This window comes from Pogoniulus pusillus, chromosome 23, assembly GCF_015220805.1.
Source record: "Pogoniulus pusillus isolate bPogPus1 chromosome 23, bPogPus1.pri, whole genome shotgun sequence".
Classification (NCBI taxonomy): domain Eukaryota; kingdom Metazoa; phylum Chordata; class Aves; order Piciformes; family Lybiidae; genus Pogoniulus; species Pogoniulus pusillus.
In genome coordinates, this window is record NC_087286.1 from 8,943,032 (window position 1) to 8,961,059 (window position 18,028).

At 42.2% G+C, this 18,028-nt stretch overlaps 1 protein-coding gene across 2 annotated transcripts in view; it reads left to right on the forward strand.

Annotated features, from left to right (window-relative positions):
- The window catches only part of PIP4K2A (phosphatidylinositol-5-phosphate 4-kinase type 2 alpha), a 123,777-nt gene that overhangs the window by 101,276 nt on the left and 4,473 nt on the right, over positions 1-18,028 (forward strand). The window contains exons 5-9 of one of the 2 annotated variants that reach the window (XM_064162514.1): positions 1-147; positions 2,744-2,782; positions 12,612-12,725; positions 15,412-15,655; positions 16,620-16,723. In XM_064162514.1, the coding sequence (XP_064018584.1) occupies positions 1-147; positions 2,744-2,782; positions 12,612-12,725; positions 15,412-15,655; positions 16,620-16,723 (648 nt within the window). The remainder of the gene's footprint in view (positions 148-2,743; positions 2,783-12,611; positions 12,726-15,411; positions 15,656-16,619; positions 16,724-18,028) is intronic. The other variant, XM_064162515.1, reaches the window with a different exon arrangement.

Genomic DNA, 18,028 nt, shown 5'->3' on the forward strand with positions numbered 1-18,028 from the left:
TTTATTGTGGAATGTCATGGGAACACACTTCTCCCCCAGTTTCTGGGCATGTACCGGCTGACTGTTGATGGAGTTGAAGTATATATGATAGTCACAAGAAATGTGTTCAGCCACCGCTTATCTGTGTATAGAAAATATGATTTAAAGGTGAGAAATGACTGCTGATGAAATAACTCAATGTCAATGTTAGGTTATGCTGATGCTTGAGCATTGCTCAGTGTTTTAATTCGATCCTGTTTGTGATATGCGTAAGAGCCAGCATTAAGTGCTCAGCTGGTTTCTTTCTGCACCAAGCTTTAGCAAAAGGGAAGGGGGGGTTATAGAAATTGTCCTGATTTAATAGTCTTGAGCAATTTTCTTATGCAAAGCAATTAAAACAGAGTGTGTTTGTTGGATGTAAGTAATGGCTAAAGGTGAAACCCCTCACAAAAGCACAAGAATCATTCTGTTTCCTATAGGATTTTATCAACCTCACGGCAAGCCACAGCTGGGTCTGCAGAGGGCTTCCATGAAATAGCTAAATAGTATAATCCTTTAAACCAGCAAAATGCTAATAACAGAGTTTCTCACCACTACAAATGCTTTGGATTTCATTTTATGTTTTAAAAATAAGTGAAAAGGAGAAGGCTCTTCAAAGCCAACATTTCTTGCTTTTATCATGAGACACGTTTTGGGTTTGTTTCAGAAGGTTTAGCTGCTCCCTGCAATTTTGCCAATAGTTAAGGTTTTTTGTGGTGTATCTGCTGGGCTTTCTTTTCCCCTTCACTTTAATTTTCAGGTGATTTTTTTTTTCAGCCTTATAGTGCTTAATGCCCAGGACATAGTCTTACTCTTTCTACCTAGGAGATTGTATTTTAATTTCCTCTATAAAGTCTGCCCTTAGAACCCCATTTCTTTCTAATGCCTTTAACTTCTGTGTGTTGAACCATTAAGTGCATCTGCAAACTTCTTTTAAGACATTTGCTTTAGCATTTGTGCTGCTCTGTACTGTGCCATCCTCACTCCAGTATCTATACCACAGAATTACATACAGCTTGTTCTTAGCATTGGTGTCAAAAGCTCTGGCTGTTGTTTACCTCTGTGAATCCTCCATACACAGTTTGTGCAGCTGAACAGAATTGCCTTAAAGGTAAACTTCTCTTCCCACTGGAAATCAGCATCAATATCACATTCTTCAAAAACCAACTCCTCCACTGAGCAGAGTTATAGTCACACTGCATATATTACAGATTAGTCTTTCCTCTTTTTCTTTGCTGCAGCATCTGTGGTTGTAGGTTCAGAGTCCTTTTCCACACAGGAGTAGTTTTGACACCAGCACTTGTAGAACAAGTCTCTACCTGTGTAGATACTGACACCACAGATTGGCATAGCATTTCAAGGGTATTTTCCTGCCCATTTTGATGCATTCTACTGAAGTTACTTCAGTGTCAGATTGGAAAAACTTAGGGTTTTTTACTATTGTAAATCTACCTTTTTTCCCCTCCACTTTGACTTTCAGTTAATCTTTTTTTCAGCCCCCCCCTAGTCTGTTGGAGCACAAAATGCAACATAAAAGGTTTATTATCAGCAAACTAGAATGTAAACTTTCACCAGGCAATGAAATGGAATGAATTTAAGCTCAAGAAAGGCAATCTAGCTATTGGGAATGGATATTCCTGGATATTCGGAAGAAAATCTTTACTGTGAGGGTGATGAGACACTGGAGCAGGTTGCCCAGGGAGGTTGTGGATGCCCTTTCCCTGGAGATGTTCAAAGCCAAGATGAATGAGGTCTTGAGAAACCTGGCCCAGTGGAAGGTGTCCCTGCCCATGAGATGGGAGTTGGAACTGGATGATCTTTAAGGTCCCTTCCAACCCAAACCATTCTATGGTTCAGTTAACAGTAGTGCAATGCAATCCCTGCTGGCTGGGCCATGCATAATAGCTAAGACCTTTCCTCTCCATCCTGTCTAATTTTTTTTTGTTCTAAATTTATCTCTGCAGACAGGATCAAACATGGCATAAAAAGCTGTGGCTGGAAATCTTCTCCTTCTTTAAACTAATAGGACTCCACTCCAGCAGTTCTTGCAAGGAAAACATATTCAGTCCATTTTTTTTTCACCTCTAGCTTATTCAGAAAGCATCATATTGGCTTTCAGGTTTAAGTTCCAAAGTGCATTTTAAAATATAATCATAATTAAATATCCCAAATGCCCTGGGCAAGCACTGTGAGACTTGTGTATCCATGGCTGGTCTCATCTCTTCTTTTGACTTTGCTCTGAGGGTGCTTTATTCTTGTCTGTACTTTGTGATCTCTTCAATATTTGTGTGTTTATATTGTGTGACATCCTTCTCAAATGTATATGGCATGAAGTCCAAGTATCCCTATAAAACAGACTAGTCTCTAACCATGAAGCTAAACTGGCACAGAAAGATGAGAAGTCTGACGAGCAAACTGAGCTTCCAGGATGATACAGTCTCCAAATGAGGATGAGACATGAGGAAGAAGCTCCAGCAGTCAGGAGGAGGACAAGAGATGTAGAGCACTTGAGGATTTAATCCATCTTTTCTTCTCTCATGATGTATCTTCTTCAAGTGATTGCAGCAGTTCAGCAGCCCTGGGCATTCTACCTACTGTGTCACCTTTCTTTGAAACAGCTCTGAGGTTCCAAGGGATGCAACTCATCCACTTTTTGACCTGTTATAACATTTTCAAATCAGTTTCTGACGTATGCACATTTTTAGATCCATTTTTTCTGTTTCAGGGCTCTACTGTGGCTCGAGAAGCCAGTGACAAAGAAAAGGTATGGTGCATTTCTCTTTCTTTTTCAGTTGCCTAACCTGCTAGCTAGTCTGAGGATCAGCCATAACCAGTGCTGTTCTGCCTCTTTTCTTTGTTTTATGTCATGTTCTCCCATCCTGAGTTCTGCTTTATTCCCTCCATTATCTTTCCTCTATTTTCTGCAGACCTTTGAATATTGGTTTGCAATGGTGTTGAGATTTCAGAGGTAAGTGAGCCAATCCTCTACCTCCTCCTTTTCCTTTTTTCTCTTCTCTTAGTTTCTTCAGGCCCTGACCTATGGTAGGAAAACACCAGGACTGTCTTCTCTTTCCTCCTGGTCCTTCATCTCGTTTCTCTTGCTCTTTAACACTGAGATTTATGGATGTTCCATAGCAGTTAATGTGAAGTGGCACCACTTCTAGAATTGAATGCAAAGACAAATCCAAAGCTTGAATTGTGAGAACTTGGGGTGTGTAAAGCTCATACAAACAAATGAGCAACCAACTGACAGACTTAGATGTTCATGTAGCTGTAATGAGAGACAGTTTCTTTCAAATTCTAGGATGAAACTTTGCTCTAAGAGGAAGTTGATCACTTTTTCTCCATCTCCTACTCCAGTTCATTTGGAAAATGTCATGCTCCCAAAATAACTTTTCTCTGTAGTTTCAGTGCAATAGCCTGATGGCTCTGTAGGAGAGGTTTGTCTGGAGATTCTGCAGATAATTGAAGCTGGAACATAGCTTCCATCATCTAAGACTTACTAGATTTCCAAATTTGGGTGAAGCCTAAGAACCTGTGACCCTTGTTTTCTGTTTTCCCAAGCACATTCCTTCTGAATTAGCATAAGATCATTCAGCAATTCCCTTGAAAGAATTCACTTTACGAATTCTATTCAGACTGTTTGGTTTCCTCCCGAGCATTGCTTATACCATACCTGACTCTCTGAGCCTTCTGCAGATCCCACAACTGCACTAGGGAGTTGGGGGCACAGTAAGGGGCACACAGTAGCTGTCAGTTCTGCAGTTCTCACTGGATGAAAAACTGTGCAATGTTTTTTCCACTTTGTCCTAAGGTATGGCCAAACATTTACAGTTCCTGTTCCGGCATTACCAGCTAGCACGTCCCAAAGGCTAACTGCAGTTATCATAGTCAATATGACCTCTCTTTAGCCCTACCAAGCCCTCAGGATGATGTCTTGAATGGTCTCCTTTCTTTGTCTTGTAGTCTATTTTTGTTCTTGTTTAGTAGCACAGCTCTGGTGGTTTTCAAAGCAGACAGATTAACCCCTCAGTGTCGTACAAACAATATCTGGTGTCACTGAAAGCCTCTGCTGGCTGTCATCTGAGAGAAATGAGGGCACAGTGTTTGGATGGGACTCCTCCAGGTAGCAACATTAGTGCTTGGAATAATAGTGTAAGATTTAACATTATTCTGTACATTCAGCTGAACAGGAGCTGATACTATAGAGACATTTAGTGCAGTGGTTTTGAGCAGTTCTAGGAATGTCTCATAAGAATACAAATACTAATAATAGCAGACACATGCTGTAGTTAACACCTGGAGTGAGAACCTCACAAAGAAGCAATGCCTTAATTTTGTTCCTGTTTAAGTTCATGGCAAAATGACTATTGAACCTGATCATAGCTAAGTTCAAACAAAGCTGTGTACACCAGTGAATCTCTAATGTGAGAGCACAACTTGAGTAAGGCCAGTAACACGAGCTCCTATAAACTTCAACGCTTCTAGTACCTCCCCTTCTATTTTCAGGACTTCTATGGAAGAAATCAAAAGAAAAACAAACTTGGTCCTCCAAATTCTTCTGCTGCTATTTTAAATCTCAAGCATTATTTTCTTCTCAAAGGAATTTGATTTCTTGGAGCCAGAACTGCACTGAGCTTCTCTTCCTCATCATTCCCCTCACACACCAGGACAGTGCAGCAGGAAAGCCACAGGCTAGCACTCAGAGCGTTTCCAAGAGAGGCAATGAGTTGGGTAGTCCTCTGTGCTCACAGAGGGAACTGTTTTTTACAATCCTTTTAAAACAGGACTCTGAGGGATTCAGGCAAAGGACAAACCCACATGCTGCTTGTTGCATGCTTTTGTCTTCAATTTTGGAGCTTGCTGTTTGATTTGAGTCAGAAGAATCCACAGCCACATGTCTGTATTCTGAGTATTTTTCATCATCACTCTCCTCTGCATCTCCTGCAGCAGGCACTGGAACAGCAGTCATTTACTCCTCTAAATTACTCACATGCTTCTGATGGGCAGTTTTTAAGCTTCAGTTAGAAGGGGGTTGTGCATTTACTCCTCTAAAGTACTCAAGTGCTTCTGATGAGCAGTTTTTAAGATTCTATTAAAAGGAGGTTGTGCATTTATATGAACAGACGAAGCAAGTTCAGTTTCCAAACTCTGAGCAGTGCTGTCTGTTGTCATGAGGCACTCCTCTGCACATAGGGCACCAACTTCAGGACCTTGAGGACTCTAACACCAGTATCTAAATGGTCTGCTATTCATAACTGGCAAGTGAAAGCCTCATAGCATGTTTTTGAGCAGATTAGCAAATGCTCTGGAGTGATTTTGGGCGTCTCCTATGTTAGAAAAAATGGCTTTGATTAAACAAAACCAGACAATCTCAAATACTTAGCTGCTGCAGTAACTCCTGTATAGCCTGAGGCAAGTTAAAACATCAATTTATTAATACCAGTCTGAAATGACATTAATAATAATAGGATTTAAATTAATAGCAGCATTATTTAATTACTCATTAGAAAGGTATCCACTGTTCTTCACAGCTGAAATGCAGGCAAGTAATAAAAGAACAGGAAGCTTTTGGTGCTGAAATGTGCAAGCTAAAATGTCTGGCAATGCTCTAGCTGTTAAATGGGCTCTTAAGGAATTCATATTTAATTTCAAAATGCCAATATTCAGACAATCAAGTGGTTTTCAGAGAATTGAGCATAATATGTTAGCCTCTTTTATAGCTGCAGGACACAGAAGAGCAAGTCTCTCTGTCATGTCCTAACACAGACTGCAGATTTCAGATGCATCACTTTAAAATGGCAAATCTTGGCTAAAATTATGTTCTTCAACCTTTTCCCTACTGCACTGCTCTTTTGCTATTTAGTTACTAAAGAAGAGGCAATTATGCAGCAAGATTTAATGGGCTGTTAAACAAGAAGTCAGGAAAAAATTCATTTTGTGCTTCAGATTTGTAGCGTAGAGATTTGTATTCAAATGTGGGTTTAACTTCAGTTTTTAGGGAGAAAAGCTAGCAGGAATGAGCTTCAGAATGTCACTTTTCTGTCCTCTGTTCACTTTATCTCCTGTTTGACAGTCTTCACCTGTTTATTGTCCTAATATATTGATGAGAAGCTCTGACATTGCCATCTCAGTCTTTTGTGATCATCAGCACGGAGACCCAAGCTCCATCTTTTATACTTCACCTTAAGACACAAATCCTCTCATTTGCAGTGTGAGTGATATTTTTAATAATGAAGGCATCAATTTCTTGGCAACAAGTTATCATAACACACACTTACAGATGTCCTGAGTTGTAGAAGAAGAATGTGCTTCAACAGTTGTCAGATTCTGACAGCTGCTCCTGTTTTTTTAGACTTTAGGGTTTGGAGTTTGTTTTAACTTTTATTCTTCTACTAGTGGGCATTTTCTCTTCATTCCATGGACAATTTTGCTCTCTTTAAGTGAACCCAGGAGAATGCAGAACTCACCTGGTGGGCTGCCTGCTCACAATTCTGCTGTACTTTCAGTATGGCAGCAAATTAGCAGTTAGAGCCAAGTCTGCTTGCACTTATCAAGGAACTTAAGCACATTGCTTGGGAGTGAGCAGCTCAGAAGGAGCTTTGAAGAATCAAGATAAAATCCAATGGAACTGAAGCCTCCCAGTTCCAGAGAATTATAAAATCATTGAGGTTGGGAGATACCTGCATGATGATCAAGTCCAACCTTCATGCTTTTAAATCAATCTCAAACTGATTGCATGGCCCCCTCTGTGGTATCTGTTGTTTCATAGTCAAGGATGAGCCCAGAGAAATTCCAGTAAATCCATTTCAACAAAGCATTTTATGTTTTTGCCATAGTCGACCTCTGTGTTATAGCTTAGTTGAATTGTATGCAAAATACAGAGCTCTGATGATGAGGTTGGAAGACAGAATGATAGAGTTGTTTCAGTTGGGAAAGACCTTGAAGATCATGGCCCTTAGGACCACATCTCTGCCTCTTTGAAACACCTCCCAGGGATGGGGATTCTGCTACCTCCCTGAGCAGCCTCTGCCAGTGGCCGAGAAGCCTTTCAGAGAAGAAGTTTCTTCTGATATCCAACTTAAACCTCCCCTGGTGCAAACTGCAGCCATTTCCTCTCGTCCTATCACTTGTTCCTAAGGAGAAGAGACCAACACCCACCTGCCTCCCACTTCCTTTCAGGTAGCTAAACTGAGCCAGAAGGTCTCCCCTCAGCCTCCTCTTCTCCAGACTAAACAACCCCAGTTCCCTCAGCCACTCCTCACCAGCTTCATTGCCTTGTAGAAAGTTTTACCAATCCTTTTCCAAAATGTCACCACTAAATGTTGACCATGGTCATTATTTTTTGTCATGATGCATAAAAATCCCCTTGTGGGGAAAATAAATTGCAGATACTCATTTCAGCTCATGAGGATCAGAAGCAGAGTTGAGATGTGCTTAGAAATCTTCAGAAGCTATTTCCATGTTCATATAAAACCCAAACTGCACATAGCTCTTCAGTAACTTCTTTTTTTTTCAATCCAAACCCTTTTCAGTAGGCTGTTTCACCATAATTAGGGTGTTTGAATCAGCCTCTACATATCCAACCTCATGAAGTTCAACAAGACCAAGTGCAGGATCCTGCATCTGGATCAGGTCATGCATTTGCCAGGTCATGGCAATCTCAAACACCAATATAGGTTGGGCAGTGATTGGCTTGAGGGCAGCCCTGAGGAAAGGGACTTGAGGGTGCTGGTGGATGAGAAGCTCAACATGAGCCACCAGTGTGCACTGGCAGCCCAGAGAGACAACCAGAGCCTGGGCTGCAGCAAGAGAAGTGTGGCCAGTAGGGTGAGGGAAGGGATTCTGCACCTCTGCTCCACCCTGGTGAGACCACACCTGGAGCACTGTGTCAAGTTTTAGAGCCCCTGTGGGGATATGGATGTGCTGGAAGGTATCCAGAGAAGGGCCATGAGGATGATCAGAGGGCTGGAGGTGCTCTGCTATGGAGACAGACAGAGAGTTGGGGCTGTTCAGTCTGGAGAGGAGAAGGATCCAAGGAGACCTTATTGTGGCACTTCAGTATCTGAAGAGGTCTACAAGAAAGATGGGGAGGGACTTTTTAGGGTGTCAGGTAGTGATAGGGTTGGGGGGAATGGAGCAAAGCTACAAGTAGGTAGATTCAGATTGGATGTTCTTCCCCATGAGGGTGCTGAGACACTGGAACAGGTTGCCCAGGGAGGTGATGGAAGCCTCATCCCTGGAAGTTTTTAAGACCAGGCTGGATGTGGCTCTGAGCAACCTGATCTAGTGTGAGGTGTCCCTGCCCATGGCAGGGGGATTGGAACTAGATGATCCTTGTGGTCTCTTCCAACCCTGACAGTTCTAAGATTCTATGATTCTCATCTTAATCTTTATTGCTTCCCAGCCTTTTCAAAGCCAGTGAAAGCTTCATGCTGTTAAAATTCTCTGAGACCAAACTGGGATGCAAACCTGAAGTGTGCAAGTAACACAGATTATTTTTTTTGTCTAAATAAATGCTTCACATTTGTAAAATCCATTGGGCCTTCCTTGCATCTTTAGTGGGTTAAAAACTATGGAGAGGATTCAGAAAGAAAATCTATTATGGATTTAGTGGAAGTAGTTAGATGTTCATCTCCTGTGAAGCTCTTAAAATATTTAGTTCTTTAATGACAGTAGTATGTTCATTATAATGAATTACATTCTAGGAGAATCTTTTTCCAAAGAGGACTTTGCTTCATTGGAAATATTTGAGACTTCATTAAAAATTAACCATATCAATTATTTCATTAAAGCCAAGTCTCCATTTTTCCCCGCATATAGTGCCACAACCTGGTTTTCTTTGTGTGTGTTTATTTCAGTGGGTAAGAAGAAAATAGATAGCTTGCAAATTTTTCAACCTGGACCCACATATATTATTAATTTTAAATAACTAGAAGCCCCCTCCTAGTCACATACTTCATAGGTTTTAATTCCTGAGTTCACTAATAGATTTTAAAGCATAAATCTAGGTTAAAGTACCAGCAGAGTCTCTACGGGTGCTGGCTGCCATTAGTAATACTGGAGACTGCAGCAGTCATCCTTAGCCTCAGATAAATAAGGAGAATGATGTTGCCTAGCACACCAAAAAGACTTTGTCTAAGAACACCTAGAAAGTGAGAACAGGCTGTGAGGTATCACAGAGATGATGTGGTGAGGGCAGCCACCCTCGCCTGGCTTTTTAGCTTCAGTTCCTTATATAGGACCCACTGCTTTTGCTTCTCCCTTTTCCTTCACGTGCCTGGTTCCTGGCTTTTGGGGTCTGCACTTGCCAGGTCCTCACAGCTATGGGCATCTGGGGGAAGAAAAATTACCTCAGGTGAAAATCCTCAGAGGGATTTTTGTGGATTGGGAAAAGCCTTCACGTGAGGCAGGTATTTCTTAGAGAGTGGTGAAGACCTGGAGCAGGCTGCCCAGAGAGGTTGTGGAATCATCTTTTCTGGAGACTTTCAAAACACACCTGGACACGTTCCTGTGCAACCTGCCGTAGGTGACCCAGCTTTAGCAGGAGGGTTGTACTCCATCTCCAGAGATCCTATCACCCTGTGATTCGGTGAAGAGTCCAGCTTTTTGGAGGAGAGCTAATTCATCGCCCTGAATGTCCTTGGGAGCACCCCTTGGCTTTTGTGCTGCAAGAAAAGGCAGCAGTCTCAGCTTTGCTGGCTCTCTTTTTAACTCTAAATATTAATTTATTAATAAATATATAATAAAAGTATTACTGTAACTAGATTAGAGGCAAGGTTAAAGTGTGCTGTGACCACTCTCATTGTGAAGAACTTCCTCCTAATGTCCAACCCAAATCTACCCTGCTCTAGTTTCAAACCATTGTCTCTTCTCCTATTGCTATGCAGCCTTCTAAACAGTCCCTTTCGTTCAAGGTCAGAGAAGTTTTTCAGTGTGGATGATTTTTTTCCACTGTAACTTATGCCAAGATTAATACACAGTTTGGATATACAAGGAAGGAAGATAATTTGAGGATTTCAATTTTTTTTCTCAGTAACTTTGAGCTAGAAATGACAGGAGCCTGGGTTCCTGCATTCTTTTCATTGTTATTTCGTCTTAATTCATCCTATTCTCTTCTTCATTCTTAAGCAACCCACGCACTGGATTCCACCCTTCAGTGTTGGCAGCATCCCTGGGTGCGCAGTCCTGCCTCTGCACACTTAGCCTTCCTCCATGGGCAGTGTGCTCTGTTGTGTATGAGCATCCCAGCAGCTCTTCATCTGGAGTACTTCTCTGCTGCTTTCCCCTACTCGTTTTCTGAGTTGGCCAGAGAGAAAATGGATGCACACTGTGCTCTCAGGATGTAATAAACAAGTGTTTGTGAGCTTCAGCTCAAGCCGTTCTGTGATTTAAGAAGTGTCTGATGTCTTCTGGAAGCAGCAGAGCACTGCAGGGTGATTCCTCTCTGGAAGGAGTCTAGGACAGATGCATGGTCATAGCTCCATCTCAGCTGCTTGAGGTGCTTTTGATTTTATTGTAAGTTCAAACAGAGGGTCTTTAGTAGAGGATGTTTTGATACACCAGTGTTCTAGGTGCAACACTTTAATCATTCAGGGCAACCAGACTAGGACCCTTTTTTTTCCAGAGTTCCTAAGTGCCAGGACAAAATGGATTTAACATGAAGTCAGAACTGTTCAAATGCTACTGATTGCTTAACTGGCTTTGAGCAGTTGCTAGAAGAGAAGGGTCACCTTTCCAAACATTCTGGGATCTTGAACAATTCAAAGTCCAGGTCCAAAAAATATAGATTTGGGAAGTAGGGGAAGTGAATATTTCAACCTCTTCTGTGCACAGCCTCAACAGCAAAATAAGAACTTCTGGCCATTGGGAAGATCTCTGAGAGCATTTTAGGAATCTGCTGTGATGCTCACATTTTAATGATCTGCTTTCTAATTTTTACAATTGGGAACAGAGATTCTTCTGAGATCCTCTGAGATTCTTCTCCTTCCTGTGTCACAAGAAGAAAGTAAACCTGGTGAAAAATAGTGTCTCCAGTACAGTTGAAAGCAATGCTGGAGTAGTTAGACTGATGGAGGATCTGTCTTCTATTCCTAGTGGAAAGTCTTTGTGATGGTTTGGGAGTTACCTGCCAGGTAGACTAGGCTCAGCCAGCTGGAAATTAAGGAAAGAAGCTTTATATTCACAATATATACAATATACAAGCAGGTATTTATAATATATTACTAATACATACAACTCTATACAGAAATATACAAGTGAAAAGTAATACTAATACACAACAACCCTCTCAGAAATCAAGAGTCCCCAAGAGGGGCTCCCAACCATCCTTCCACCTTCTTTCCTCCCCTCTACCTTATCCCAGAGCCTGCCTTAAGGTCAAGGTGAGCTGCAAGGATCAGCCAGGGGGGGGTAGAAGCAGAAAGATTAGCTGGGTTACACAGATCCAAGCTGAAGAGCAACACAAAGTCAGACAGACAGAGACATACTCTCATCTATTTTTGTGTTCTTGCTTTTAAATAGCTCAGCAGCAAGCCTGTGAGTGGAGTACACCATTGTTTTCTTTTCACAGCCTGTAATCTATTTTTTTCCAATTAGCCTCAAACTAGCATAGTCTTTCAGATTAAGGGGAAATTATTTTCATCAAGCTACCCAGTTGTACAAGGTCATTGAGGGCTGCAGCAGTTGGTGGTTCTGCAACATCTTCTTCCCTACAACTGATTGAAGGTGGGGAACAGGGAGAAAGCCTCCAAATGGGCCAGTTCTTTTAAGACTGTGATTGTAGCAGCTCCTGTTGCTTCTAGAAGCCACTGTCACTTCTAGTTTGCTCACAAAAATCCCCTGAGGGAACTGCTTTCTTGTTTGTGGGCTCACTGGCTTGTTATAAGTAACCTTCCAGTCACTGCCCTCTGAAAACAGAGGCTGTCTGAGGGGTCTTAGTGCTGAAACCAGTGGTTACTCTAGCTGGCTTTCCTTAGAGCCATTGCAAATCACATCATGGGAGAGTTAAAGATGGAGATAATCAAGTAATGCTCCAACATCAGCTATATTTAGTGGTACATTTAAAAGGCAATGACATTGTCTTGCAGTTACCACTTCCAAGCAGTGTTTCATAATTGATGTTTACTTGATGCTTTCCAATAGTTGCTTCATACTAGCACTCAGAAACATTCACAGCTGCTGTGGAAGGTGCAATCCAGTCTGGCTTCACCTGTAAGATCTGCTTCAAGCGCTTTGTTATGGGCTGTAGATTGTGTCTTGGTTTCACTTGCTGCCAGTCACTTTGACAAACAACACCTTAGAAGGAGCTCAATGCAAACCAAGGCTCAATGCAGACCGAGTCAGGGGGTTTGTCCTGCTGCACACCCAGTAGATGTACATCTTCTAGGCTGTTTACAGGAGAATAAACTAAACCAGCTCCTCAGGTGCAGTTCTGAGGAGCAAAGTGTGATGGAGGTGCCCTTGCTTCCCCTGGAGAGGTGGTTTGGTAATACCTCCTTGGGCACAGGGAAGCTCCAGTGGTGCCAGGGCCAGAGTCTGCACCGTGCTTCTCTTTGTAATCCTGCTCTTAAGGGAGTTTTGCTTTCTTGTAGGCCAAAGAGCTGCCGACGTTCAAAGACAATGACTTTATTAACGATGGCCAGAAGATCCACATTGATGAGAATGACAAAAAGATGTTCCTTGAGAAACTTAAAAAGGATGTTGAGGTAAGAACGTGCCTGTTAACTTTGTGGAAATGGTCCTAGGTGAACTTTAAGATCCCTTACAACCCAACCCATGGGGTGGGATGGTAATCCAGGCTTAAGTCACCCTTAGCATCACAACAGTAGAGTGCTTCAGTAATTTGTGTGCGGCAGCTGGGCTCAGTATCTTAATGTAGTTTCTCATATGAATTTGCAATTAGCTGAATGTAGTCAATGCTTAACAGGATTGCATTGCTATGTGGACTTAGTGTAATATTTGAAGTTATTTAGTTCAGCAAATAAAGGAAAATCATACTGGGCTAGCTCAATCACACAGCTGGGCTTCAGCTTCTGTCACCAAGCACAATATTCTGCAGCCCTTATACTCAAAGCCTAAAATCAGTGTTCCTTTCTGGAAGAGAGCAGATCACAAAATGTGCCTGTGACTTAAGAAGATTTTCAGCTCTTTCTCTCCAAATGGGTCTGTGACTTGTCTGGTTCTTCAGATCTCATTAGTTACACAGAACACAACCCTGAAAGCTCAGAATTCACCCTATCGTTAGCTGTTGAGGAAATCCAGTTTCCCATCACAGAGACGAAGTGGAGTTTGCCACAATGGCACTTAGGAAAACAGAAATCTTTTACAAAATATCAGTGGGTGTTTATTTCGTGCTGGAAATGCTGTGCTGGGAAACTGTTCTGCTGATGGCACAACTCTAGAAAAAGTTTACTTGGCTTGAAGTTTTGTGCTCTTTGCAAGTCATGCTGCTGCCACTGACTGATGCTTTCACAGCAAGGATGTTGCAGACAGCATCTTAAGTATTTGCAAGGAATGTGGCACATCCTTTATTCCCCCAGAAAGAGGATTGTGTGCAATCTTCTGCATCATTAACTGGATTGTGGACATAATGTCAAACTCCAGATTATGTGGTGAGACAGAGGCTAATTTTTATGTGTTTGAAGTTTACACAGAGCATAAACATCTGCATAAAGGGATCTTGCACCTGACTTTCACAACAGCGAGCTGCTCTTTAACCTTGCTTGTGTTTCTTCTGCTGGTTCTTCTGCCCTCATTAGATAACTGCTGGTATACACTTTGTACCCAGTGTCATAGAGTCATACAATGGTTTGGGTTGGAAGGGACCTTAAAGGTCTTCTAGTTGCAACACCCCTGCCATAGGCAGGCACACCTTCCACTAGCCCAGGTTGCACAAGGCCTCTTCCAACCTGTCTTTGAACACCTCAAAAGAGGAAGCATCCACAACCTTCCTGAGCAACCTGTTCCAGTGTCTCACTACCCTCACTGTAAAGAATTTCTTCTTAATATCTGGTCTCAATCTGCCCTCTTCCAGCTTCAATCCATTACCCCTCATCCTTTCAGTACAAGTCCTTGTGAAAAGTTCCTCCCTAGCTTTCTTGTAGACCCTCCTTGAGGTACTGGAAGGCTGATCTGAGGTCTCCCTGGAGCACTTTGTACACAATGTGCAAGCAGATTTTGCTACAGTGAAAAGAAATGCACAACACCTAGTGTGTGTTTATCTTACTGCACAACATTTGCACCTAAACAACATATTTTGCAGTAGCATTCTAAACAGTATTACTTTGTCTCTTCTTGTTTGTGAAGTTTGAGTTCTGTATTTCTCTCATAACTGAACCTCAGTCCACCTCTTGTGCAATCATTTAGAGTTTCTATAAAATGAAACAATTTGTATGTTCAGCCTCTCTCTCTGCATATCACCAGCAAGGGCTCCAGTTCACTCTCACTTTCAAGCTGCAGCACAGCTCTGCCCTGCCTCCCTCTCACCCCCATGTATCTGTGTATCTCCCTGCTTTTATCCCTTCCTCGTTTCCACCTCCCTCTCCTAGCTTTCTGCCTTATCTTGTTCCCTTCAACTAAAATAACATCTTATGCATAAAGCGTGCACATGAAACTGCCACCCTCAAAATCACCTTTCCACTCACCTTCACGTTTTGCTTACACAGTTTGAACTGTGAGCTTGCCCTTGTGAAGGGAATGCAGCAGCCTTTCCTGTCTGTGTGGGGTAAAACCTCACTGCTGTCCACTGCTAAAATATTTAGTCACTTCTTTCACAATCCTTCAGTGAATTAAATGGGCTTGAAAAAGCAGCTTTAGCACTACCAGATTGTACCATGGCTGACAGCACAGCTCTGGATGTTGAGTGGTGAACATGAGCATCAACTCACACAAGCACTGGTCTTGACTCCAGGAAACACCATTTCTCCTTGAGGATTTTGGGAGTGTGGGCTACAGCTTATTTCCTTTTCATTTTCAAGTGGCAGGTGTGCTGTTAGTGCATCTTAGTAAAACTCCAAGTATCTCTCTTCTAGCTTTATCACTTAATCCTCCCTTTTGCTCTCTCTAAGTGTCTGCAGTTTTTTGGCTAGATAATTTCCAGAGATCCTTTCCAACCCCTACTATTCTGTGATTCTCTTTTTCTCAGATGAAGACATCTTTATGTAACTTCTCCTATTTCTGAGTGGAGCTCAGGGAGGTGGTGGAATCACCAGCCCTGGATGTGTTTAAGGGTTGTTTGGATGGGTCACTCAGGGGTATGGTTTTAAGGTGAGTCTTGTAGAGTAGGGTTCTAGGTTGGACTTAGTGATCCCAAGGGGCTTTTCCAACCCGGATGTTTCTGTGATTGCCACATTTTTTAGTGATACTGATTGGTTGCTTATTGTTACTTTCTAGTTCCTTGCTCAGTTAAAACTCATGGACTACAGCTTGCTGGTTGGAATTCATGACGTTGAAAGAGCTGAACAGGAAGAAGTAGAATGTGAGGAGAATGATGGCGAAGAAGAAGGTGAAAGCGATGGGACGCATCCCATTGGAACCCCTCCGGACAGTCCAGGAAACACACTGAACAGCTCACTGCCTTTGGCTCCAGGGGAATTTGATCCAGCAATTGATGTTTATGGAATAAAATCCCATGAAAGTAAGCAGTAATCAGTATTTCTATGTTAAGATGTTTTGATTCCTACACAAAAATCCTAAAGTCTTTGTAGCCACATAAAGGCAAAGTGGAACGGCAAAGGACGAATTCACTCTGCAGAATGGGAAATGAATTGCTCTTTGGTGCACTAGCACTGGTTTGAGCATAGTTCTTTAAATACTGTGATGTGTGAGGATGCAGTCAAATAATTCACCTGTTACACAGTCAGATTTTATACTGACTTAGCTGTTCAGATGCAGCAGTTCTCAGTTAATTTGTGGGATTTGCTATCCCTTTCAGGAAATCTCATATCTAGAATTGTTCTTTTTCCCTGGCAGATAACACTGTTAAAAACAGCCCAGGAAGAATGAGAAAAGCAGAATTCCATGTTACATTTCACTTTTTGGTTGCTTTTTGGAAAAGCTGTGCACTCAGACCCAATTGCTGTGACCCAGCTCAGAAAGTCATCATAAAGAGTAAGAAGCCTGAAACTAGATATGGTTGTGTGAAAAACCAATCAAAACCAGTACATTAAGTAAAACAGGTTACCTGTGGCTGTTCAAGAGAAGCAAATTACCTTTTCCTTCACAAGCATTTGCACAGATAAATACATTTTGATTTGTGAAGGAAACATGAGCTTGGTTGTTGAGGGGGAAACATTACCTTTCATCTAAAACGTCATCATTTTTCCATACAGGAAGACTAAATCCACATCACTTTCAGTGAGCAGCATTTCCTGTTTCTCTGTGCTGGTGGTTTATTTTCACTCCTTGAGGGGATTTTGCATTATAGATGAGTGCAGTTAAACTCTCAGTTAAGGACAGCTTGAGCCTGTGATCTTAACAGCTTTGTGATTCTGACTGACATTAACCTGTCCTTGCTACTGATTGAGCCTCAGAAAGTCTCTCTCTTGTCGATAAAGGTGTCTCAAAAGCCATTCTTACTGCCATGTGTTTGCCATTTGCAGGTGCACCTAGGAAGGAAGTATACTTTATGGCCATTATTGACATTCTTACTCATTATGATGCAAAAAAGAAAGCTGCCCATGCTGCAAAAACAGTAAAGCATGGGGTAAGTATCTGGAGTGGGTTCATCCTCTGATTCTTTTTCTGCTTCTGCACGAGGATGATCAGAGGGCTGGAGCACGTCTCCTGTAAGGAGAGACTGAGAGAGTTGGGGCTATTCAGTCTGGAGAGGAGAAGGATCTGAGTATCTTAAGAGGGCCTACAAGAAAGCTGGGGTGGGACTCCTTTGACTGTCAGGTAGTGATGGGACTGGGAGGAATGGAACAAAGCTAGAAATGGGGAGATTCAGACTGGATGTTAGGAAGAAGTTCTTCCCCATGAGGGTGCTGAGACACTGGAACAGATTGCCCAGGGAGGTGGTGGAAGCTTCATCCCTGGAGGTGTTTAAGGCCAGCCTAGATGTGGCTTTGAGCAAGCTGATCTAGTGTGAGGTGTCCCTGCCCATGGCAGGGGGGTTGGAACTGGATGACCTTTGAGGTCGCTTCCAACCCAAACCATTCTACGATTCCAGAATGACAGTTTCTATCTACCATCATCAATCCTATGGTGATTGAATCAATTTCTATCTACCATCATCAACCCTATGGTGATTGAATCAATTTCTATCTACCATCATCAACCCTATGGTGATTTAAAGTTCAAAATATCATAACTGTTTTTAAAAGAGCATAATCATTCATGAGGCTCAGATCCCTCCCCTGGGATCTAAAGAGTCCCTCCCCTAAGTATCTAAAGGATCAGGACACTGGGGAGGATTTTAAGCCGAGGGCTCAGGGCTTTTTTGGTTTAGTGGAATGCTCAGCCCTAAGCCCTGCCCAGGCCTGCAGAAGGTATTTTTTTCTCTCTCTATACCAACACTCTCCTTACTCTCACCACTCTCAGAGTAGCTGGAGGTTGATGCAGACCATTTGTAGCCATTATCTGGCAATTATCAATGAACTTTGAGTATGGCAGACTTTAAAAAGTCACACTTCTGGCTTAAATAAGGGATAGAAATGTGTTGTGAATAACAACTAGGATTATTAAAGCCAGATGTGACCAGGACTTCCTACAGAACATTACTTTCCTACAACTGTTTTATTTGTTTCACTGTCTGCATTCTGAGCCACCTGGCATGGAAGAGTTTTTGCATTCATTGCATGCATGGAACCCTCCACTTCTGTAAAAGAGGGTTAAAAAAAATGACCATGTGTGTGGCTCAGGCAGTTGTACAGACCTACATCAAGAATGGTGTGGTCAGTAGGACCAGGGAAGTGACTGACCCCCAATACTCAGCACTAGTGAGGCAACACCTTGAGTACTAGAATCACTTTTGGGGCCCTCACTCCAAAAAAGACATCGAGGTGCTGGA